At 36.8% G+C, this 22,412-nt stretch overlaps 1 protein-coding gene across 3 annotated transcripts; it reads left to right on the forward strand.

Moving 5' to 3' along the window:
• The first annotated feature begins 10,751 nt into the window (after window positions 1-10,751).
• On the forward strand, window positions 10,752-15,752 carry LOC116192887 (growth-regulating factor 4-like). Of its 3 annotated transcripts, none has more exons than XM_031521578.1 (5): window positions 10,752-11,007; window positions 11,168-11,498; window positions 12,306-12,672; window positions 13,977-14,410; window positions 15,386-15,752. In XM_031521578.1, the coding sequence occupies exons 2-5, from the start codon at window positions 11,282-11,284 to the stop codon at window positions 15,418-15,420; spliced, it is 1,053 nt and encodes a 350-aa protein (XP_031377438.1). In that variant the 5' UTR covers window positions 10,752-11,007; window positions 11,168-11,281; the 3' UTR covers window positions 15,421-15,752. The 3 variants fall into 3 exon arrangements, with proteins under 3 accessions (XP_031377438.1, XP_031377440.1, XP_031377439.1); XM_031521580.1 differs by having other exon boundaries at window positions 11,172-11,498; XM_031521579.1 differs by lacking the exon at window positions 10,752-11,007 and having other exon boundaries at window positions 11,023-11,498.
• Window positions 15,753-22,412: the final 6,660 nt, after the last annotated feature.

A 22,412-nucleotide genomic window follows, 5' to 3' on the forward strand; every position in this document is an offset into this window, starting at 1 on the left:
GAGCTAGTTTTTCGACCTGTTTTCTCCATATCTTTCACTTTCGTTTGATACTAAACTGTAGCATGTTGTTTGAGGTTTCCACAAACACCTAGAACATAAAAATCTGAGTCCTGTGGAGATAGAAACACTCTACTGAAGTTGGCCCAACAGGCTGTCCAATGTTGTTCGTGCTTATGCCGCCCAGCAATTTCGGGAGGCTCGTGTGACACGCTCCGATCCCCATTTTTATTGATTTTTGCGCTTAAGAACTCGCATTTCAATTTCTTATTTTCAGTAATTTTCTGGGATTTTTCTAGAAATATAAGTTTTTAACGTATTTTTTGAAATAAATGGAAGTTGTTGGGTTTTTAGGTCTCGGGAGAGCTGAAACATGAATCTCCAATTCTACAGAGGTTTCATCTTGTCTCTGAAACTCCGAGGAGACTGGCTTTTTAAAGAATTTGAGTGATTCACCGAAGGGAATTCGATGAGGAAGAGGAAAAGGAAGACGAAGGAGAGGAAAGTCGTTTGAAGTGGGACTGTGGGACGAAAAAGAAGGGGGAGAGAGAGAGAGAGAGAAGATAGAGGAACAAGATGTAATTTGGGATAACATCAATTTGTCCAAGCGTTACATCAGTTCAGTCCCTGAACAAATTTAACGGAATAATAACGCAATCTGCCCCTATGCAACCAGGGATCGATCTGATGTTACGTCAAAATTCAGGGACTTATGTTGCGAAAGTCAGAAGCTTGATTGTTGATCGCTCAAAGGGTGTTCTGTTGTTGCTTTGTTTTCCGGTGAGTAATCTGATTGTTGGTCACCCGTGATCGTCCTCAATTCTGTTGCGTTGTTTTCCGGTGAGTGGCCTGATTGTTGGTCGCCCGTAATGCTTCATCATTGTTGGTTCAATGGCTCGAAGGGTGTTCTGTTGCGTTGTTTTCCGGTGAGTGGCCTGATTGTTGGTCGGTCGTGATGCTTCCTCATTGTTGGTTCGATGGCTCGAATGGGTGTTTTGCTGCGTTGTTTTCTGGTGAGAGGCCTAATTGTGATTGTTTTACTGCGTTGTTTTCTGGTGTTTTGCTGTGATTTTTTGGAACAGGTGCTCAGTAGTCCATATTTTCATTCGTAAAATTGAGGGTGGACACATACAAACTTCTTCTAATTTGATTAGTTCTTTTCAGGTTTCTTCATTGGAACTTCCCCATCTTCAAAACCTTTGGAAGGATAAGCATGCTCCTTGTATTGTATATATCCAACAAATAGATAACCGTATTAATTATTTTGTTTACTTATCCCTCTCTCTCTATCTCTCTCTGCTGAAGTATGTTGTTGTAAGAATCTCGGTTGCAACTTGGTCTGAAGAGTTTCCATCTGAATGGAAACCTGAATGGAAATGTCGTGCTTTGTTTACTTATCTCGGAAGTTTGCTGCTGAACTTGGTATTTTATCTCTGAAGTTTGCAGCTGAACTTGGTATTTACTTATCTCGGAAGTTTGCTGCTGAACTTGGTATTTACTTATCTCTGAAGTTTGCTACTGAACTTGGTATCACATGTACTTCTAATTCTCAGCACATGTGCTTGAGAAGATATGTTCATAAAATTGCTTGAGTGCATTTACTTGGTGCTCTGTTTAGGTGCTCTGTTTAGATACCTGATACCAAGTACATAAAAAATGCACCTGTTCTGTAATATGAAGATATGTTCGTAAAAAATGCATTCTGTTATGTTTAATTTCCTGGTCCTGCTTTTCAGATTCTTAGCCCATTTGGAATCGACATTGAACAGAGACAGTACAAGCAGATAGAACAGAGACAGTGCAAGCTGAGATAATAACTCGAGGAATCACAAAAGATATGGGAGGTGAGGGAAGCCATTGAAGTGGGACAAACCAATATGTATTAAAGACCACGACTTCTTCACCAGTTGAGGAATCAGTCAATCTCTGTGGGTATGGAAGGAAGCTCCTATTACAAACATCTACAAAGAAACAAAGATATGGTAGACGTTTCCTTGGTTGTCCCTTATGGAAAAGAAGTGATCTTACATGTGGATACTTTGAATGGGTTGATAATGAGGAGCAACTTGAAGCGCAGCAGGCTGCAAGACCCCAGTCTGGAGCTTCTTTTACATCCCCGAAGAAACAAGCTTTAAATGGAGAAGATAACAAGCTCATGAAGAAGATGAAGAAAATTCAAATGTATGAACATGAAAACAAAATGCTGAAGATTGCATGTGGTGTATTGGTTTTCATTCTTGTTTTAGTCTTAGTTTGTGTTTGTCTTAGGAGGAGGTGACGTGTTAGCTCATGTGAATAGAATACTGTAGGCTTGTGAATTTCCAAATTATACTGAAATGACTATGTTATTGCTAATATAATACAATGTTTGGCTTTGCGTGATCTTTTGTTATTGTTGCATATTCTGCGTGGCCTTCTGTTATGTATTTTTTCGACAGAATACAGAAGAAAATGCATTTTTTCCACAAAATACATAACATAATGCATTTTTTCCACATAATACATAACAAAATGCTTTTTTCCGACAAAATACAAAACATAATGTATTTTTCCACATAATACATAAAAAAAAATGCATTTTTTCAACAGAATACATAACATACTGCATTTTTTCAACAGAATACATAACATATTGCATTTTTTCAACAGAATACATAACATATTGCATTTTTTCCACAGAATACAGAACAAAATGCATTTTTTCAACAGAATACATAATAGAATGCATTTGTTCGACAGAATACAGAACAGAATGCATTTTTTCGACAAAATACATAACAAAATGCATTTTTTCCACATAATACATAACATAATGCATTTTTTCCACAGAATACATAACATAATGTATTTTTTCGACAGAATACATAACATAATGCATTTTTTCGACATAATACATAACAAAATGCTTTTTTTCGACAGAATACATAACACAATGTATTTTTCCACATAATACATAACATGATGCATTTTTTATTAATATACATAACATAATGTATTTTTTCCACATAATACAGAACAAAATGCATTTTTTCAACAGAATACATAACATAATGCATTTGTTCGACAGAATACAGAACAAAATGCATTTTTTCGACAGAATACATAACAGAATGCATTTTTTTCCATAGAATACAGAACAAAATGCATTTTTTCCACAGAATACATAACAAAATGCATTTGTTCGACAGAATACAGAACATAATGCATTTTTTTGACAGAATACATAACATAATGCATTTTTTTCCACATAATACATAACATAATGTATTTTTTCCACAGAATACAGAACAAAATGCATTTTTTCAATAGAATACATAACATAATGCATTTGTTCGACAGAATATAGAACAAAATGCATTTTTTTGACAGAATACATAACAAAATGCATTTTTTCCACATAATACATAACATAATGCATTTTCTCACATAGAATACAGAACATAATGCATTTTTTTCGCAGAATACAGAACATAATACCTTTTTTCAACAGAATACATTACCACAAACATACAACTATTGTAAGTCTTGTTGATATCTAATTAGGTGAAACTACAATTAAAACTAAACAAACTGCCTATCAGGTCTACTAACTTCTCAAGATCTTCGACTAATGGTGTTTGATCCTTATGATGAGCCTGAATGAGAAGTTGAAGCTGAAGTTGTTGAAGCTAGTGCAAGTACTCTTGGCCTTATAGGAGGGGGTCTATAAGCATGAGTACTCCAATTGCCTCTACCCATCACTATTGTAGGGAACCTGAATGGAAAAGTACTTGGACTTTGAGATGGATTAAATGGTGTTGGAGGCCTCCAATTAGGATATTGGTTTGCTGGTATCCCCATTCCTGAGCTAAAAGGCCTTCGTTGAACCTGTAAGATAAGATTTTATATGTTGGCATCCCTTAATTAAAAAACAATTGCAATACTCAATGTAAGTTCAATCAACCTGAGCAGAAGAATATGAAGCCGATCGAATGGATCCCAATGAAACAGGTACGCTAGGCCCGAGGATGATAGAGTCTTGAGACCCTATAATGGGGACTGAGGGGCCTAAGGGGGCTTTAACCTATCAAAAGAGCAAAATAGCATTTATAAGACAAAACCAATTAAATTTATCATAGTTAACATAATAAACAATTGTCAAACCTATGAATTAGATGCATTAAGACCCTCGATTGTTCTTCTATTTCCCCACGTATTTGGAGCATCATTAGTGGCTTCATTCATACATCTTCTAATGTTGTACCCAGCCTCTCCACATCTAGAGCAATGAATATCACCATACTTTCTTGTTGCCTTGGAGGAGTTACTAGAGTTGTTTGCCTCTCCCTCAGATTGCATTCTCATTTGCTTAGGCCTTCCAACTGGTCTTTTAAATGCATGTGGTTCAATTGGTGGCAGTTCAATGCGGTACCAGTCACTTTCACCAGTAATTGGTTTAATGTAAGGAACATAAGTGGCTCTCCATTGTTCAGTAGAATACCATGAGTGAACATACTTCTCGGGTTCCAAATTATTGTAAGCCATGCAAGCAATAACATGTACACATGGTATCCCATTTAACTGCCACATTCTACAACTGTAAGTTCTAGCACCTAAATCATTCACCTTGCATTGGAGCATTTTCCACACTTGAAATTTGTAACCCTCTGCATCACCAACCCATTCAGGAGTTCAATATAAACTATCTTTTTTAGACTTGTCTAGCCTACTCTGTGCTACTGGACAAATTGGACCCACAAAGCTATTTGCCCTCAATCTGTGCTTATTCATCTTCCCCATCAAATAACATATAATCTCTTCAAGCATCGTAATGATTGGCTTACCTCTGAACTTCACAATCTTCGAGTTAAACTGTTTACAAGTAATATTTAGTAGATTATCATTCTTAGGATAATCACTAAACCCAACTTTGCTCCAAGCGTTAGGATTGAATCTCTTCAGCCATGCCCATGCATCCTCATGCATCCTCTGAACTTCACAATCTTCGAGTTAAACTGCTCACAAGTATTATTTAGTAGATTATCATTCTTAGGATAATCACTAAACCCAACTTTGCTTCGAGCGTTAGGATTGAATCTCTTCAGCCATGCCCATGCATCCTCATTCATTCTCTTTATTATCATCATATTATGTTCAAACTCCACCATTGTGGTATTTCTTGCACATTTCCATAGTTGCTTGGTTAGGTCCATGTTCTTGAATTTGCTGTAGAAGTTCCTCCATATGTGCAATACATAATTTCTATGTGCAGCACCAGGACATAATTCCTCCAAAACCAATTTCAAACCCTGTAAGAATCTTTATTGTCAAATAATATTCTAGTTTTAGTCAATATTAAAAAATTATAGTTAATTGATAGGTACCTTCTTCTGGTCTGATATAAAGTTCCAACCATTGTTACTGTACTGTCCAATATCCCCAAGCAAATTTCTAAAAAACCAACTCCATGTATCCCTACTTTCTTGCTCAACAACAGCTACTGCAATCACATAGAAATGTTGATTGCCATCTTGAGCAACAACAGACAGTAACTGTCCTCCATAATACCCCTTTAGAAAACACTCATCCAGCCCAATGAGGAGCCTGCATCCTTCTTTAAACCCCTGAACATTTGCATTAAAGCAAATGTATAGCCTATCAAATGTTTGTGGCAGCTCTAAAGTAGGTCTATGTACTGTCAAACAAAATGGAGAATTAAGATTCCGCCTTCTAAGTTCCTCACAATAGTCCCACAATTTTTGATATTGCAACCTCTAAAATCCCTCTACAATTTTTCTGGCCACTCTCATTGCTCTGTATATTTGATAGTCATCTATATGAATACCTCTATATCTTTTAAACCACTCAAAAGCATCATGTGCTGACATTGTTAGGTAAGATCTTAATTCATCAACAAGTTGAGCAGCTAACCACTTCTTATTAGCTTGCTTGTTTTTGAACCGCCTAGCACAAGTATGTGGCTCCAAGAACTTCTTTATTTTGAAAGTTTTCACCTCATTACTTCAAGAACAGAAGATCTCCCATTTGTACCCTTCCGATTTACACTTTGCCCTAACCCTTTCGTTGTCATTCTTTACAAACTTGAACACCCTTCCTATTGCTATGTTATAATCTGTCATACCTTTCTTAAACATAGTTAAGTTTGGGAATAACATGTGTAACTGTAATTGAACCTCCCCAAACGAGGCCTTCTCATCAAACTCGAGGTACTTTCTCAACTCCCCTTCACCATTGTCATCATCAGAGATACACTTGTCCACTAACTCTTCTGAAATATAGCCTTCCTCTTCGTCACTGGATATAACCACATCCGCTGTTGTTGGTGATAATCTAACAACTATCTCTTCCCCATTTTCAAAATCCGATCGATCACTAAGATGCTCTTCTTCTTCACCCAAATGACCTTTAGCATCGTCATTAAATATACATTCTTCATCCCAATAAACCCCTGAATCAACATGTTGAGTACCTTCATACTCAAACTGATCGTCCTACCTATCTACATCATATCTTTCAAGATTATCCTCCTCACCAATGTCATAATCATTCCTTCATAAAACCAAACAATATAGTAAATATATATATATATAATACCAAACAAAAAGCATAAATAAATGGTAATCGAGACAGGGAGAGAGGCAAATGAGAGTCAGATTAAGTTCCATAGAAGTGGAACACACAGACAATCAACATACTTTCGATAGCGAAGGCATCAGAACATTGCTACGAAGTTTCATAGAAACTAGAGATACAGCATTGCATAGAACTATATCAGGCGATTCATGGATGCTCTTCTCTGGTTCTCGGGTTCTTTGGTATCTCAAAACCGGGTAGGTGATATTTGTGTTGGGATATTTCTTTCTACATTCCCATCTCTCCATAATTCCTTATCCTCTAATCACAGGCCAGAAATGTGGTGATCCCAATTACTCCGGATTTAGTTGCAACGTACTGACTAAAATTTGAGGAAGTCACCCTCCCTCAAACAAATACTATGCATCTAGCTAAAATCAGCTGTTGCACACAAACATGATGGTGATAAAATGAATCATAGATTTGAAAATTTGATTGTCTGCCTGATTTCGCGAGGTTCCATAGCACATATTGATAGGGAAAGTGCCTTATATAGGCAATTTGTAGCTCATCATCGGCCATCAATTAAATGCCCATTTAGGTCCCTTGGTACATTTTCATTCTTTCGGATAAATCACCCAAAAAACTTAAAATTAAGTGCCAGCCATTGCCTTTACCTTGGCAACAGAGACAAGATGTTTGGCCAAGACTAGCATTTTACTTCGTATCCACGGACAGTCTCTCTGCCTGAATCACAAAACAACATCTCATGTTTCTCCAAACAACATTCAAGAATCGAATAAGACAGGAGCCTAGACTGCAAAATCACAGCTAGATTCTCTTTAGATAATGATCTTCACAAAGACGTTCATCAAGAAGGAACAAGGGCTATATCCTACGCTCTTCAAGAAAAATATAAACAAAATATATCTCACCAACATATTGAGGAAACTGACCTTTATTCATTGCAATCAAAAGTAACTGCTTTCAGTCATTATCCTCACGCCCATAATCATAAATTATCTCAATCTGCATGGAAATAAAATCCCAGAACAACCCAAAAACAAACCAAAACCGCGCAAACGACAAACCATTAATCATGATTTGAACTTACCCACTCCTCATGTGCAACAATCGGGCTTCTCACACAAAAACAACACAGCAGAACACCAGTAAGTTCGAGGCAACAGAACACAGCAGAATGACCGCAAGTTCGGGCAGCAGAATGAGGAAACAGAACACAGCAGCAGTCGGCAGCAGAACACAGCGGCAGAACATAGCGGCAGTCAGGCTTCTCACCAAAAAACAACCACCATAAATCTTGTGGCGGCTGGAGGAAGTTCACTACTAAATCTGAAGAAGGTAGGGTTTGCTCGATTTGGGGCAATTTCGAGCGGGAAACCGAGATGACGAGCAGGGGCGACTAACTATGCAATTCACGGCGTGGAGAAGGCATTTCCATTAGGGACCTGCAATGTTTCGAACGGAAGGACCAATTGGTTCAAACGTTTCAAACGGTCGGACCAATTAGTACACAAAAAATCTTTCAGGGACGAACTTGCCGTGGGGTGTATGTTTCAGGGACCAAATTGTCAATTTAGTCCATAATTAAGAGTAGCCCAAGTACATGTCTATACTCTATAATTTGCAGAAAAATTATCTATTATTAAATAATAAATTTATATTCAAAAGAAGGAAAGTACCTTTATAACACCATATTGGTGCCATTACAGTGAAATTACATCTAATACATCGCGTCGTAGATCACTGTCTAGTATTTCTATGTTGGTTACGAAACATACACATATTTTTATTGTTTTCCGACTTCAATAACCGTATTCAATCCAAATCAAAACCTTCCCGAATTCACGAAGTTACCAATTTTACATATTAATACATAGCAATGCACATCTCTAGTTCTTGATAACTATAATTTCTATAAAAAATATTATCTAGTTGAGTTGATTCAGGTAGTTTAGTGTCTCTTTTTTCTTCGGTGGAAATTCAACATCTCTCTTCTTAAACGAGGTTCATGCCTTGTGATTAAAGAAAATCAGTGATTAGGAAAAAAAATTTCTGTGTGTACCATAATATCCGAAAGCCCAATAGGTCCTTCAAGTCAGTTTACTAAGGGGTAAAACTCTTATAGCGTGAATTTTTTTTCATTCACAAGACTCGAATATGAGACATTATTTAAGAAAAACAATTGCTGAATAGTTTGAACCAACCCAAATAGATATGGTTGAGAAAATTTATCTCTCAATGAATCGATTGGACTCAAAAAATTTTTTCTTGTAGAAAAAATAAAAGCTGCACAAAAAGAAATTTTATGAAAAAATTCACCGAAATAAAGGTACTCACATGAAAAAAAATAATCCATTTTACAATATAGATTTGTTCAAACTGTTTGTCCTCGGGCTTGTGGCTTGTAAATAAAGAAAATTCATAGTGATCGAGAAGTTCTTGGGTGATTCTACCTTACCATGTGGTGTAAGGAAAAACTAATTACACCGCATGGAATATGAAAAATTAGTGCTAATCATGCGAATAATTATCATAATTATTCTTCATTAAAAATGTCGTATTGATTCTTTTGATTCTTTCTCGTCACATTAATATAGGAAGGATCATTTAAGATTTTCTCATAGTCAGAAGAGTTTATTCCTTGGTAAACCGGAAAAAAAAAATCCATTTTCCATTCTTCTTCCCCAGAAATTAAAACATCTATTTATATGTACATAATTTAGACTCTCAAGTATTGTGCAATATGAGATATTCGTTCGTGTAATAAGAATATGCCATCTTAGCAATTCGATAACTTTAGGATCATATAAATATGGCACATCAACAACTTTTGCTGGTTATCACTCTATCCATCTCTATGTTCCTCCTTATAAAACAAGAGCCTGCTTTTGGTAAAGCAATTCCCTGAAAAAAGCTATTTTAAAAAGCTATTTTTGGGATTCTCTTTGGTCACCAGGTAGTAATTATGTTGATTTCAATTGTTAATCGTCACCCTCGCAAATATTCTGAAAGATTAGAGCTGGCTTTGTGTTGGGGGCATACTTCTACACAATAAAGCTATCAGGGCTATTGGTCAGCTTCAAGTTGAAGCAATCAATTCCCAAGGGTTAAGCACGAAAACTCAAACGATCATATTATCTTTATTTCTTCAGTTTTTATGATGATTAATTTTATATTCTCATTTCCCTATTCAATGTAGAGCTGATTTCTTACGGTTTTAAGCATATTTTACATTATCGAGATTGTCCGTATGATTGTATGCTGAATTGTAGGGCCTGTTTGGTTTCGAGATTATATTTTAGAATCACAATTCTAACTTAACTCTACCCACTACAAAACAAAATAACTCATACAAAGTCAAAGAGTGGACCTCATTTCTACCACTTTTTTCCACAACAAAACAACATAACTCATACAAAGTCAAAGGGTGGGTCCCATTTATACAACTCAAAATCAAAATCAAAATCTGATTTTAAAATCTTACTATGAAACCAAACGCAACCGTAGTGTCCTTACTTTAGATCGAGGAATGCATTTATGGCCACCGAAATTAAAAGAAGGACGTTTATGGCCATTTACATTTAAATGACCTTTCATGTAATGTTTTGAACATACCATATACATTTTAAGAATGTCCCCTTAATTTGTTTGGCTTGGACGCATAACCTTTTTTTTTATTATACCATATAATCTAACGTTGATAGATATTTTTAGATATATTTTAATATCACTATTTTACCTGAGATATCTTAAAATTGCTATTTGTGTTTCACCAACTATTCCCTGAAACTAGATGATAACATCAAATTAACAACATTGAAATAACTCAGATAAAAAATCAACGTTATAATAGATCTAAGAGTATCTATCAATGTTAAACTATATCGTATAATATACTTTTTTTTTTCTTTCTACTTAATGACATGCATCACATCAAGTTGTATGAGGGAATTTTTTTTTTAGCAAAAATAGATATGATTTTTCGAAGCCAAATATTGGGGGAAAAAAAAAGTCTGCGCGGTGATTCAACTAGTTTTGATGAGAACAGGAAATTGTCTTCGTCTCTGGCGTCGCCATCATCATCATCATCTGTAAGTCTGAGCAACTTAATCATCACTGTAACAGACACAGAACAATAACTCTGCGAAAGCTCCACACACCCACGAGCTCAGCTCGGAGCTTTCAATGGGAGAAAGAAACTTTACTGAGCTAAACAATAATAAGATGAATTGATGAAATGTATAAAAAAAGAAAAGAAAAGGAAAGATAATAGATATTATATAATATATATATATATATATGGAAAAATAAAAACCCAGAAAAATCCCCAATCGCCTCTTCCCCCAAGCAGCAAAAATGGCCAAACCCTCTTCTTTTCTTTCCTCTCTCCTCCTTCCTCTCACCTCCGACAAGGTACAGTAACTTCCTTCCTTCCTTCCTTCCTTCCTCGCCCCCACCGCCTCCCTTTTCTTCCTTTTCCTGTCTCCTGAAAAATCGCGGGGCACGTACCGAGGAAATGGATCCTGACATTGGGTCTCTTCGTTTTCTTCCTCTTTCTTGCTTTTTTGGGCAGACAGCTTGATGAAACCCAGGTGGGTGTTTGAGCAAATCTCCAAAGTTCGGTTTTTTTGTCGCGGTCAGTGAAGTAAGCCGGAGTGGGAAGCATCGTCATCAGCGGAAGCAGAAGATGAGCGGCGGCGGCGGCAGCTCATTGGGAGGAGGGTCTGGCGGAGGAGGTGGGGTGTGTTGGCCGCCGTTCACGGCGGCACAATGGCAGGAGCTGGAGCACCAAGCCATGATATTCAAGTACCTGAAGGCGGGGCTGCAAGTGCCTCCCGATCTCCTCGCTCCCATCCACCGGAGCTTGGAGTCCATGTCTGCTAGGTTTCTTCAGTACCCCACCTGTAAGTGATCCCACCACCCCAAAAAAAAAATGAAAATAAAGAAAGCAAATCAATCTGCTTCTAGAACTGATTAGCACATTTCAATTCCTTTGTTTTATTTTTTTTTTTAAATTTTTTATGTGATGTCTGGCTTGTATTTGCCTGCTAAAGCACTCACCTTTTACTGCCTGTGTGTTTTACTTAATTGGAAAGCCAATGGGGGTTAGCTCATAGATAGATGCGCAATATTTTCGACTGATATGTAAAGTTATTTGATTGATTTCTGCTGAACATTTATAAGATGAAATAGTATGTATCGTGTTAAATTTCAACTTACCCAAACCGGAATATTGGTGGGCTAGCCAATAAGAGGCCAAGTTGATTCACGATTGAGGGATTCGGAGATTGGAGAAGTGTTTACTGTTCTATTTTAATGCTATCCTTATGTTTGATGACTTTGCCCACAAATTCAAAATGCTTAAATCTGATAGATTGAGCCGTATTGCTGCACGATTACTTAGCAGTTTCCTTTTCTTATCCTGTGTTTTGGTTTATGTGATCAGTTCTCTTGTTCGTGATTGCATATAGCAATTTTGTTTCGGAAAACGTGTACGCTGATCCGTATTCTGGCTTGAAATGTGCATTTATTTATTTAATTTTTTTGCTTTCAATATTTGAGAAAACAAAGAAGTTCTCACACTTTCGCAAAAGGACAATGAAGTGCAACCCGGCACTTATGATCAGAATTTATTCCTTTTTTAAGTAAAGGAAAGTTGGAAAACTGTGACAATTGGTTTGGTTTTGATGATGTTTTTCTTATCTTTGCAGTGGGTTATTATTCCTTCTATGGAAAAAAGATTGACCCAGAGCCAGGTCGGTGTAGGAGGACTGATGGCAAGAAGTGGCGTTGCTCAAAGGATGCACATCCTGACTCCAAATACTGTGAGCGGCACATGAATCGTGGCCGCTACCGTTCAAGAAAGCATGTGGAATCTTCTCAAACTCCTGCCTCCTCTCAGTCTCTTCAAACCCCAGCCCTCAATGTTGGTATAGGGAGCAACAGTGGAGGAGGAAGGACCTACCAGAACCTGCCCGTGCACTCTACCAGTTCGGTGACCTTGAGCTTTGGGACCCAATCCCACCCTTCACAGTTGCACATGGAATCCACTCCATATGGGAGCTCTAACAAGTACAGGTGCTTGGAAATTGATGGTGAACTTGTTTATAATGCTTGGTTTGATGGGTAGTGACTGCTGCTTAGGATCAATATGCTCATGTCTAGTATAATAAGATGGAAATAGAATATAATAATTATAATAGCTATACATCAAATGGGCCTCTTAGATGTATTGGCACATTCGATTTCAAGAACTTGTTCGTAAATAATCTGAAATGGTGGCATGATTATTATTGGTTAAAAAGATGAATGGTGATGGTATGCAGGAAAACTTAAAATCACGGCAATATTTTACTACTTGAAGCATTGGCAGCCTGGGTTAAAATGTTGGCTTTTAAGGAGAAAAATATACAGCTGCAAAGAACAGTCTCAGAAATAATTATACCAAAGAATCAAAACGAAATATGAACGTGGAACAAGAACCTAGGACAGTTATCAAACTGCGAGATAATGATAAATATGTAAACCTCCAGTAACCCACCTTTGATGAAGCTAGCTTATATCAGATGTGTATCAGAAAGACAAAATAACCGTCAAGAAAATAGATATGCCTTCCTAAAAGACATGCATATCATGGATATTGACCGACAGAGAAAATTCTTACAGTATTTGTGTTCACTTGGCTGTATTGGTAAATGGAGCACTATAAGAGGTGTTCATGGCATTTTTTGCTTTTAGATGATTGGAAGAACATATGGAAATTGGAGTTTGTATTTGATAATACATACCAATGATAAAGATAAGATCTCCTATTTTAATTTAGTCCGTGGTCTTATGAGTACTATAATACCATAAAAGCCTTTTTTTTTTTGGATAAGTTACAAATACCGTTAAAGCTTTTAATCTGTTCCTTTCGTTCTTTTCCACTCTCACTTTATTCAAAGCACTTAAATGATACTATTACCCAATCTGATGGTGCATGCCACTTGCATTAGTGGATTCCTAGTAAATATCTCATTTTAAAAATTATCTCGTGGCATCTCTTCCTTCTTTTAGGACCTGTAATGCCAGCCCTTCTTGATGTCTTTATGGCTAGCTGATCTTACTCCTCTCCTTTTCCTTTTGTGTTTGTTCTTATTTTGTTTTTTCAATGTCATTGCATCGGAATTCTTTATCTTGAATCAGTAATTATGAGCTTAAAAAAGTATTGGCAGACAGTGCATATATTTAGTGGAAGTGCATTAGAAATAACCTAATATTGCAAAAGTTTCGTGTTTAATTGCATCATCTTGCTACTTGTGAACATCTTTAATATGTACATAGAAACATTTCTAAGAAATATCAAAACCTAATAAGCATATTTGTCTTCTGCATATCCAAAGTGAACTAAAGACTCAAGTAGAGCTGCACAAATCCCTAGCAGAAGCTTCATCTGGGAGTTCTCGAGGCCTTGAAATGAAATCTATGATAGACTTCCAGAACCCATCATCTCGAGCTCCAATGGCCCTCTTATCAGAATCCAGAAGTGGTCTGCCACTTCAGGGAAACTATTCCTCTCTTCAAAAGCAGCAACAGAAGCAGCACTACTTCTTTGGGACGGACTTTAACTCTTCCGGATCTGGGAAACATGAGGAGCAGCAACAGCAGCAGCTGGTTCAGCCCTTCTTTGATGAGTGGCCAGAGACTCGGGAGTCTTCAAGGCCCTTTCTCGACAGTCAGAGAACGGACATGAGCTTGTTCTCCTCTACACAGTTATCAATGTCTATCGAGAAGGATCCATCCCGGCTGCTGGCAAGGGATGGTCAGTCACCGAATGGTAAGCTTAGTTCGTCTCCTAATTGCCCCTTTTCTCGTAATCTTTTTGTTTCTGTCTGATACTTATTGGGCGGTGGAGAGCACATATCACTCTGTTAGTACTCTCATCAATAAGGGTGTGTTTGGATTGAGAGTTGAGTTGAGTTGAGTTTTGATTTTAATTGGTTTGTAATGATTCTATTGTTGAATTATGAGAAAAAGTGTGAAAAAATAATAAATAATTGAGAGAAAATAATGATTAAGTAATGATTGTGTTGTTGAATTGTGAAAAAGTAATGAATAGTTGAGAGAATTTAATATTAAAAATTGAATTGAATGGTTAAAAATATTTAAAAAATAAAAAAAAGTTATGATTGTGATGTTGAATTGAAAATAAGTGAAGTTGAGTTGAGTTGAGTTGAAAATTATTGTGAATCCAAACATACTCTAAATGTTTGAGATCAAAATGATTCATTCTAGTCAGCTTATTGCACTTGATGGCGGAATCTCTAATGGTTTATTTTGCACCTAACTTGGTGCTTTTGTAGGTAGAGAATTGGGAAATCATTCTGCAATTTTCTATTTTTCTCATTTTGAAGAACAAGAACATATGGAAAAGTTGTGTTAAAACGTGTTCTAGGAGGAGGATTTAACACGTTCTTATGTTTTCATGTTTTTAGGAATATGGAAAATTGAAAAATCAGGAATCTTCTCTCTTTTCCACATTATTTAGTTCTTTTGCATAGAATGCTCTGGCCACATTATCTTTATTTCGTATTTTTCTTATACCAGTATCTTGATTGAACTGTATTCTAGTTGTAAACCTACTCCTGGTCGATAATTGCTTGAAAGTCTCTTGTATAAGGGACTGGCTCATTTATCAAGAAAAGGGACCGGTTCTTCTATCCTTCAGCATCTTCCTTTCCGTTTTCCTATTCTCTAAGTTGAAAAATTAAGCATGGAAATGATTTTTCTTCCTCTTATGTTCTTCCATCAGATGTCGAGGGAGGCATATGCAACTTCCAAGTTTAAGAGACTGAGATGGCCTCTGAAGATCCCAACTTCTCCATTCTACAAGTCTCTCCGTATTTATGTGTAGTTTCTTAAACAGTTTACTGTCTGCTAAGTTCTGAACCTGATGTTTGTTTGTCCAGAATGATTAATAAATGTAACCTCCAGTGGGGATTAGGATTTTGTAGTTTCCCTTTGCTATTCGAGCAGATTCAATTTGTAGGAACAAAACATCTTAGTTTGATGTCGTGAATGTATGCGAATCTGTTCTCCCTCTGTGATGTGCCAAGGGTTTGATGAAGTTCCTGATTATGTTTTTGGAATAGTTATAATTATGAAATCATTCTTGTCCTTACGGGTCCGGATAAAACAAGATCCAATTAACTAAACACTTCTTTTATAACTTTGTTGATGCCAAATAAACCGTCGGTCTACTGAAAATACCTTAAAACCCCGTAGTGTTCAGCCTTTGTCCCAATGACTGCTGTTAGAACTTGGAGCATAGCAATGAAGATCGAGAAAGCCTGCTCCTGTTATTGTATTTTGGTGCAGGAACTCAGATCTCTTCAAGGTTCCTTCATTGAAGTTGAAGCTTGTGGCCATGGTCAGACCAATGATCAAGAACCAGTCCAAACCCAGAGTCCCTGAAGGGACAGAACTCTGCCATGGCATATGCAGAGCGACGAGGGATTGCATCTCTAGAATGAGCCATTGTCGATAGATGGCAAGCTCTTTTTGGTGAATTAAGGTAAGTGAGCGTGTTTGTAGCTGAAGACACTGAGAACTCGGATTTTTTATGAGAACCAAGAAGGTCAGCTGTGGGAGTTCCTTTGGAAAGCTTAGACCTGGATTGAGCTCTATCTCGCGGAGCTATGCTTGCTTTCCCGAGGTCGCAGGTGACCAAAAAAGCCCATGACAACGCATGGCCACAACCATGGTGGCTGACATGGATTGGGGGAGGTGGTCAAATGGCTCGAGTCGTGCATCGTTAGAAGAGAGGCCGACGCCTGAGACCAAAGGAATAGGCGAGCGGATGGTGGGGGAAGAGAGAGGAGGAGAGAGCAGGTCGAGGAAGAGACTGAAGAAGAGGTTGAACAGGCCAAGGATAAGTTGGAATAGTATATCGAAGGTATGAGGAGCTCGGGCTTTCAACAACCATTTATTGTCAGAAGCCCGAGGTCGCCGGTGGTCTGGTGGGGTGAACAAGGTGAGTTGAATGCGGCTGTGATATTTGAAGTTAGCGAGAGGGGAAACGGAGGAGAGGGAAGGGAAGGGGCTGATTTGAAAAAAGTAAAAAGTTTGGATTTTTTTATAAATAACAATAACAAAATTGTAACGATATATATCACGTGAGATTTTTGGAACAAAATGAAACTTTGTGTTTGATTTTAGAACTGAATTGAGTTGAATTTTGGTTTTAATTGATTTGTAATGATTGTGTTGTTGAATTATGAAAAAAAAATGTGAAAAAATAATGAATAGTTGAGAGAAAGTAATTTATTGTGTTGTTAAATTGTGAAAAAAGTAATAAATAATTTAGAAAATTTAATATTAAAATTGAATTGAATAGTTAAAAAATTTGAAGAAAATGAAAAAGTAATAATTGTATTGTTAAATTGAAGTAGAGTTAAAAAAATTTTGTGTTGCCAAACGGAGCTATGTTTCTACGTGAAATTTTAAGAACATGGGACCAAGATGAATTTTTGAAAAATCCTATGCTTTTATGTGCTAATTTACCCTTCAATTATAAAATGTAAAAGATCTCAGCTATTAATTGGCTAATGCACTCAACTTATTATTCATCTTATCAGAATATCCTTAATAGCATATTAATTGCTCTTATCTTGAGCAATTTCTGGGACGGTGGTGGCTCGCTTAGGCGAGATCACCGGCAACTTCTGGTGTTGCCGATGTCGAAAGGGAATGTTGGATCCGCCATGTACTTGGATCGATCTCAGCCGAGCGTATTCAAACGAGATGGAAGTCGTCACCACATGTTTAAGGTAGTTGGAATCTTGGGTCCGTGAATTATCCGGGTTTAGGATACGTGATGCTACGCTTCCTAGGTTCTCATCTTGAACCAAAAAAAAAAAGAAAAAAAGTTCGGGAGTTCTACTACGATCACCAAATTCGGACGCCCGAAATTAGTACTCAACTTGCCTGATGTTCGTCGTTTTTTACTATTAGCCGGCTTCTTCTTACCACTTATGCGCACGCCTTATTTTGAGATTGGGATTCCCAAGCGAACCACAAAATTAAACAAACCAACTTCACCATGTGGAATGGATCTAAAGCGAGCAACGGGCTTAAGATGGGCCTTGGGTAGGTCCAAAGCCCAAGTGGGTCAAGATGGGTCTGATATTAGCCCAAAATCTAAGATGAGGAAAATGGGCCTTTAATAGGCTCAATAAGCAAAACGAGCCCAACTTATATGGATGGGCCTTATATAGGACTACCCATTTTATTTCTATTTTATTCGAAACTTTTGGTGATTAAGCCTAACAAAATTAATCAAGCCAATGAAAAATTAGCCAAGTATGCTTCTTTTAATTTTTTCCAAGATATGTATCTAATTTAGGCAAATTCAAGAAAGGAAAAAGAATGGACCTTAGATAGGCCCGAAAAGCAAACAAGCTAAGTACATATGGACGGGTCTTATATAGGTCAACCCATTTGTTCTATTTAACAATGTTTTTCTTTTTGAGTTTTTTCATGATTTATTCAAGCCAGGTGAATTTAGCCTATTCCGAACGTTTTATTCAATCCGAGCCATCCCGCTAATCAAGCTAACTCATTTGGATCGATTTTCACGTGTACTCTTGGATCTTGCACAAGCAAGACCCCAGGATTCGCAATCGTATCAAGCTCTCACTCACACTCGCTCCAAATCAACCGAAAATTCGATTGATTTTTCTTTAATTTCCCACCTAAGCAAAAAATCAAAATTAAGGTGCGAGTATTTAAAGAATCCCCGGGCCAACTCAAACAAACCAAATTCCTTCTCAGGCTCACCTTAAAATTGAGAAACTAAAATCTACGCGATTCGGGTTTTCATTTGCTGAAATCATGGCAAAAATATTGTAGAACGCGAAAATATTTAAGAAATTAGCCTCCATTATTTCACTTTTAGAACCCTATTAAATACTATGCTTATTTCAGGATTCTGTGGTGGACTAATAACACGTGTCACGTGCCCATACATCCTCAAATGTTAAACACGAAACACGTGCCATCTGAGGACAAATTCGGTATTTCATCATACAAATATCTACTGTTAACCGATTTAAATAATATTATTTAAAATTAATTAACTAATTTCAGATAATTTGTTATGGACAAAATTAGGAATATCTTTGAATTGGATGGATAATAATCTATTTATATATAAATAAAAAAATCGATCAATCAGGTTCAAGCAAAACTACGAGGACTGATGGCTCCCCCCTCCACGCCTACAAATAAGAGCCTTCATTCTTCACAAAGGACTTTTTTGAGAGCAGAAACTTCAAAGAGACCTATGGAGAAGAACAAGTGCAAATTAACTTATCTATTTCAAATAATATTATTTAAACCGATTATGACCAGAACATGAAGAATGACAGATAAAGTCACAACGACCCCGACGAGCTTCATAATCGATCGGATCAAGCAAACATGCCCAAACGGTTTTTAAAGGTCTTTGAGTTTAATGGAAAGTCTCTAGACAAGTACAAAGCCCAGAGATCAATTAACGCGGAGATCCATTGACGCAAAGATATTAAATTGAAAGCTTAATTGCAAAGTTTCAAGATCAAGTATCAAGGACCTCCTTAATGCCATTTAGATTAACCAAAGAGAATCGGGGAATTTTTCTTGTGTCTACAAGAGTTGAATTAGAGGTAGCAACTCATTATTTAATCAATTGAAAATTTATAGAGTAAATTGCGGGTGGAGAAGCTATATATTTGCCGCTACCATAGCCCCGAACGCATCCTTAATAGTCATGCATTTAGGCATAGTTACATGGATTTTCATGCATTTTAGACTAAAACTAGGGGCAGGACTGCGATTCGCAGCAGCAGCTTGATTACAGTGAATGGATACTAATATTTGATCATTACTTATTGTATTATTATATTAGATTGTTTTCGCTAAACACCTTTATATTGTATTAAGTAGGAAATGAATCTCGCGGAAACTAAAACCTAATTCAACATTTTCAATTGGTTTGAAGTAGGATATTTTAATTTATTAAATAGAACTTCCAATTATTGGGTAATACATGAAATATCAAAGATCTAGTTGTTATATATTTTTAGAGAAATTTGAATATTAAAAGTATTATAAGTTCGTGTTTTTTAAATATTGGGTGGTGAAAATCTCTTTTTAAAAGCTTGATTTGTTATTGCTCCAAATATTGACATTACGTTATGTATGTTGAAATGTGTAGAAAGGGTCCAGTCCATGAGACTCAAATATGTGGCAACAATAAGATAAATGAAGAATTTGACGGTGGTTTGCTGCACAATTCTGGTCATCTTTGACCTAATGATATTAGAACCTAATTTATGTGAGAATTCTACGAACTTTCTTTCTTGCATTACAATCAATACCATATCGGTAAGTTTGATTAAAATAAACAAACTAATTTGTAGTATTTATGTCGCTAGTGACCTCGTGAGTGTGGCTAGCGATGATTCCCCGACCCTCGAACCCCCGGGGGTCTCTTTGTCCCGCTCATGCTCTCACTCCCTCTTTTTGTGGCACTCTTTTCAAAGACTGTTAGCCAGCAACGACCCCGTGAGGTCGCCGGCTATGGTTGTGGCCGCTAGCGACCTCGTGGAGGTGGTCTGTATTTGACGACATGGTTGTTGCTCATTGGGTCTAGTGAAAAATCTCAACCCTCTGTTTATTAAATCAAGTTAACATTATTTTTTCAACTTTTAATTACTTTTCTTGGATCGTGTACGTGACACGTTGATGTGGATATTCTCGATATTACAAACCCGTAAGTATATGGGTCGTTTAAGTTATAAAGTAGCGAGAAAATTTCGTTCCCATGGAGAATTGTGTTAATAATATTGCTAATGACTAGAATTATCACACCCGAATAATAGTCAAGCCAATCGATTATATGAGATATAAAGCTAAAGAACAACGAACTAGCTAATGTGATACTATCTAGTTCAACTAATGAAAATCAATAATGAGGAAGTCTAGGATCTCGATTTCCCTTGATGTTTCTGTAACCACACTCATACCTTCCTTCGCAAGTGCTCAAATGATCACATGCACTACCCCAAAATTCGACGTTCTCTCCTAGGTATCCTTCGAGTTGCCTGGAAGATATATCTACTTAAAGCAACTATCTATATCTCTATGTGAATCTAATCTAGATAGATTCATTAAGCTCCAAGCCCGACCACGGACTACCTAAGGCGAGTAAGTATATTTCTATCTATACCTGCGAATCAACTTGACTATCAATTAATCAAGGTCGAACAAAGGCTATTCCAATCCTTATCTAAACCATAACTTACTTCGTCGAGTTTGCTAAGATTATTCGATCAATGTAATTGATGGCCAAACAATCACACACATAAGAAGGAATGGAATAAGTACATAGATTCTTTCAAGAAACAAGTTTAGGAGAGTATAATGGAGTTGTCTTGACATTGAGTTACATTGAAACCCTAGAAAAAAGTTTAGTCCATTGCCAAAAATAATTATCTCATAGGCTTCCATCATATTTAAGAAGAGGAAGGAGATAAGGAAATGAAATGAGGAGTTCAACTGTTACCAATTTCTCGATTCCTTGCTCGATTTTTCTCCCTTTCTCGACGTGAGTATCGCCTTCCTCCTCCCTTGTTTTGCTTTTTTTTTTTTGGCTAAATAATGTGATTCATTAATAAAAAACTGCGATTACATTAGGTTCCAGGTTTGGGTCTGGATAGGGGTGTGTACGGGTACCGGGTATACCCGAAACTGGTCGGAACCTACCCGTTAAGGTATGATTCGGGTTGCTCGTATTGAAAATATGGTATGATCCGAGTATTAAAATAAGGAACCGGTGAAAATCGATTTCGGTTCTGGTTCCTATATATAGGGTATTCAGAACCGGAACTGGAATTGATACCTAGATCCGGTTAATAGTTACTAATTAAAAAAAAAGTAAATGAACTCTTTCACAAAAATAGAATGCAGATATGGATGTCTGAGTGGGTGGTGAAAAAGCTGCTATTTCAGTGTCTATGTGTCTATTGATAATGCAAGAAGCTTTAGCAGACATCTGCCATCTTTACCATGTAATTTCCAGCATCTGGATCTTCTTTTGATTAAAATAACTAATTCAACACCGGCTATTTTAATTTTTGTGTTTACTCTCAAAGATTACGTTTGTGTTTTGCTAATTTTGTTTCAATGTTTGGTTCATGGGCGTGTTATAAGGACATATTACTCTTTGTTGTGTGAGATCGTATTACAGATGTTTAATTATATGGATATATTGATGATACATTATTTTTTGTTGTAAATGTATTGTAGATTAATCTAAATTTATCGACATTCTGTTTTGTGTGATTACAGATTATGGATGAGACATTTTCGGTTTTATTTAGCGAGATAAAAAAATTTACATGATCCAACATGGTATCCGGAACCCGTGATATAATACAGGTTCCATGTAGGTTTCGGTTCTAAGATTCAACAGGATAGGGTCCGGTTCCAAAATCTTGGAACATGTTCCTTATAGAGTAGGGTCCGAGTATCGTGAAAAAAAACTTGGTACTCAGAATTGATCATCCCTAGGTCTGCATACCCTTCAAAAATACAAAAGTGAAAATTTGACAATATGCCGTATTGGCCCAAATCATGAGCAAAGGAATTGCCCGTTCTAGGGATTCAAGAACATAGCCAATTCGAAAAGAAATTGAGAGACATAATTATATCTGAAACTATGCTTCTAATCTCTCACGACGAGTTTTGTGGGTGCAAAATGGCTTCTACTACTAGCAATACGTTGTAGCGTAGCTAGA

This window comes from Punica granatum, chromosome 1, assembly GCF_007655135.1.
Source record: "Punica granatum isolate Tunisia-2019 chromosome 1, ASM765513v2, whole genome shotgun sequence".
Taxonomy (NCBI): Eukaryota; Viridiplantae; Streptophyta; class Magnoliopsida; order Myrtales; family Lythraceae; genus Punica; species Punica granatum.